Source organism: Silene latifolia, chromosome 10 (genome assembly GCF_048544455.1).
Source record: "Silene latifolia isolate original U9 population chromosome 10, ASM4854445v1, whole genome shotgun sequence".
Lineage (NCBI taxonomy): Eukaryota > Viridiplantae > Streptophyta > Magnoliopsida > Caryophyllales > Caryophyllaceae > Silene > Silene latifolia.
The window spans coordinates 162,579,403-162,581,905 of record NC_133535.1 but is presented as its reverse complement, the minus strand read 5'-3'; the positions used below and the strand labels follow the sequence as shown (position 1 = coordinate 162,581,905).

At 38.7% G+C, this 2,503-nt stretch overlaps 1 protein-coding gene across 1 annotated transcript; it reads right to left on the bottom strand.

The window, feature by feature from the left end:
- Window positions 1–399: 399 nt before the first annotated feature.
- On the bottom strand, window positions 400–2,049 carry LOC141608834 (receptor-like protein EIX2). The gene has a single exon (XM_074428182.1). The coding sequence runs from the start codon at window positions 2,047–2,049 to the stop codon at window positions 400–402; it is 1,650 nt and encodes a 549-aa protein (XP_074284283.1).
- Window positions 2,050–2,503: the final 454 nt, after the last annotated feature.

The following is a 2,503-nucleotide window of genomic DNA, read 5'->3' as shown; positions in this document are numbered from 1 at the left end:
TACATCCGGATATATAAATCTTTATGTGAGTGAAGGATATTGACATCTACTAAAATTGTCTCTAGATAAATCGTTGTTCTCCATATTTTTTTTATCTCCTTTGAAAACCTCTCCCATAATTCCGCAACCCTATTAATATACATAGAATAATTATACTATAACTTTTAGGCGTTCAAACCTCAAATAACACCATTATTCTTATTCTTACCTCTTGTGCCCCTTCCATCAATGGAGACTTTTGAGTAGAAATGTCAACGACGACGACTTAAATATCATGTAATGACTGATGCCTTATGTCAGTAGAAATGCCATTAGTGCACTCATTACACTTTGTGTACAACAACTCAACAAGAAACGAAAATGCTTCTCTTATTGTGTTAGAATAACACATGAAATATCTCATCTCCTGTTGATATTAGCTTTGGCCATTCTCGCAGCAACTACATCATACACCCAGTAGTAACTATCTTCCACACGCTGGAAAACAGCATGCCTCCACCTTCTGTTCAACAACAAACACCCAACAACACCCCAGAAACCAGTAGCAAATCCCGACATCACTACCAGGTCAAACCCCATTTTCACAAGCTTCTCTTCATTATCTTCATTTCCATCATCGCTCCTACCCTTATCTTGCTTGCCAACTTTGCCTTTGCACTTCTTCGGTAGAAAATCCCCACAAAGATAAGGATTTATGCCGTATATTGAGGCTTGGTCAGAGAGGGTTTGTAGCTGATTTCCAGTCGGGATTCTGCCCGATAAATTATTGTAAGACAGATTAAGGTGGCTTAATGTATATATTTCACCTATGCTTGTTGGGATATTTCCCCAGAGTTTATTCTTTGACAATTCAAGTGAAACCAATGACTTCAAACCCCCAATATTCTCGGGAATGTTTCCCGACAATTGATTATACGACAAATTGAGACTCAACAAGCCCGAGATCTTTGTCATGTCATCGGGAATGCTACCCACCAAGTTATTGCATGAGAGGTCTATATCAACTAAATATGGTAGCGTGCTCGTATATGCTCGCTCTATTCCTTGAATAACCTCACTAACATCACCTATGTCGATACTTTGTGATGCATTAGGTGAAGTCATGGCTGTAAGGTTACTTAAACAACCAGGAATGGATCCCGTAAATTGGTTATGTCCAAGGTCCATGATTTGGAGCTGAGGCAAGGAACATATCTGCCTAGGAATAATGCCACTAAACTTGTTATCTCTCAGCCTAAGTATTTTTAGTTCCTGAAATTTTTCGGCTCTAAACCACTTGCGCATTTTGCCCGAGAGCCGATTTCCGCCAATGTCTAAAGTTGTCAGATTTATGAGATCAGTCAAACATGAAGGGATCTCTCCGCTCAACATATTGTCATTCAAATGCAAATAAACCTGATCACCCATCTCAAGTTTGCCGGAATCTCTATTATTAAAGCAGGGGATATGTCCTTCCAGCTTGTTGTGCGAGAGATGTACAAAGAAAATAGTTGAAATATTGGCCCAACAATTTGGAATTACTCCAGATAGGCTATTATTTCGAATATCTAAAGCATTCAACGACTTAAGTTGGCACAAAGAATTGGGCATTGGACCACTAATTTGATTGTTGGAAAGGGAGAGGGCTTCCAAGTTTGGCATTATATGAGCTAAACCTTCTAAAATTGGCCCAGAGAAAAAATTATTTGAGAGATATAGAATTTTAGCATAACGATATATTTCTAACTCACCGCCATTTGACAAAAATCCCCCTGACAAAGAGTTATTTTTGAGGTACATTGTGGAGAAGTTAATGGGAAAAATAGGAGACCCGTCAATCTTGTTATTAGAAAGATCCACATAGTCAAGTTGTTGCATTTTATGAAACCATCTTGGTATGAACCCGGAAATATTTGAATTAGACAAAGAGAGGACTGATAGGTTCTTTTGAGTTTGAAGCCATGGAGGAAGTTGTCCGTTAATTTTGCAATCATTAGCTGACAAGTATTGAAGTTGGAAAGGAGGCACCCAATCAGAAGACAGGTTGAGTGTTAGCATGGTATCATACATGAGTAAACGCGTCAAGCTTGAGAGGTTAGCAAAGTGTGGTTCAGACAAAACTGTATCTTCCAACGGATTGGAGCTAATATATAACATTTGGAGCTTGGAAAGGTTTCCTATCGATGTTGGTATTTTGCTACTCAACTGATTGAAAGAAAGCTATATTCCGTTCAAATTTGATAACTTCCCAAAAGATGCCGGAATCTCACCCGATAACATGTTATGAGAAAGGTTAAGGGCTTGCAGGTTAGTGAGGTTACCTAATTCATAAGGAACTGAACCAGCAAGAGAAGAATTTGAGAGATTGAGATACCTGAGTTGGTTCATCGAACCAATAAATCTAGGGATTGAGCTATAACTGAAGTAATTGGAGCTTAGGTCCAAGCTCTCGAGTTGTTTCAGCTCAAGCAAATACACTAAGGACTCGAACTTCTTCACTTCAAGCAAGTAATCAAACTTGTCT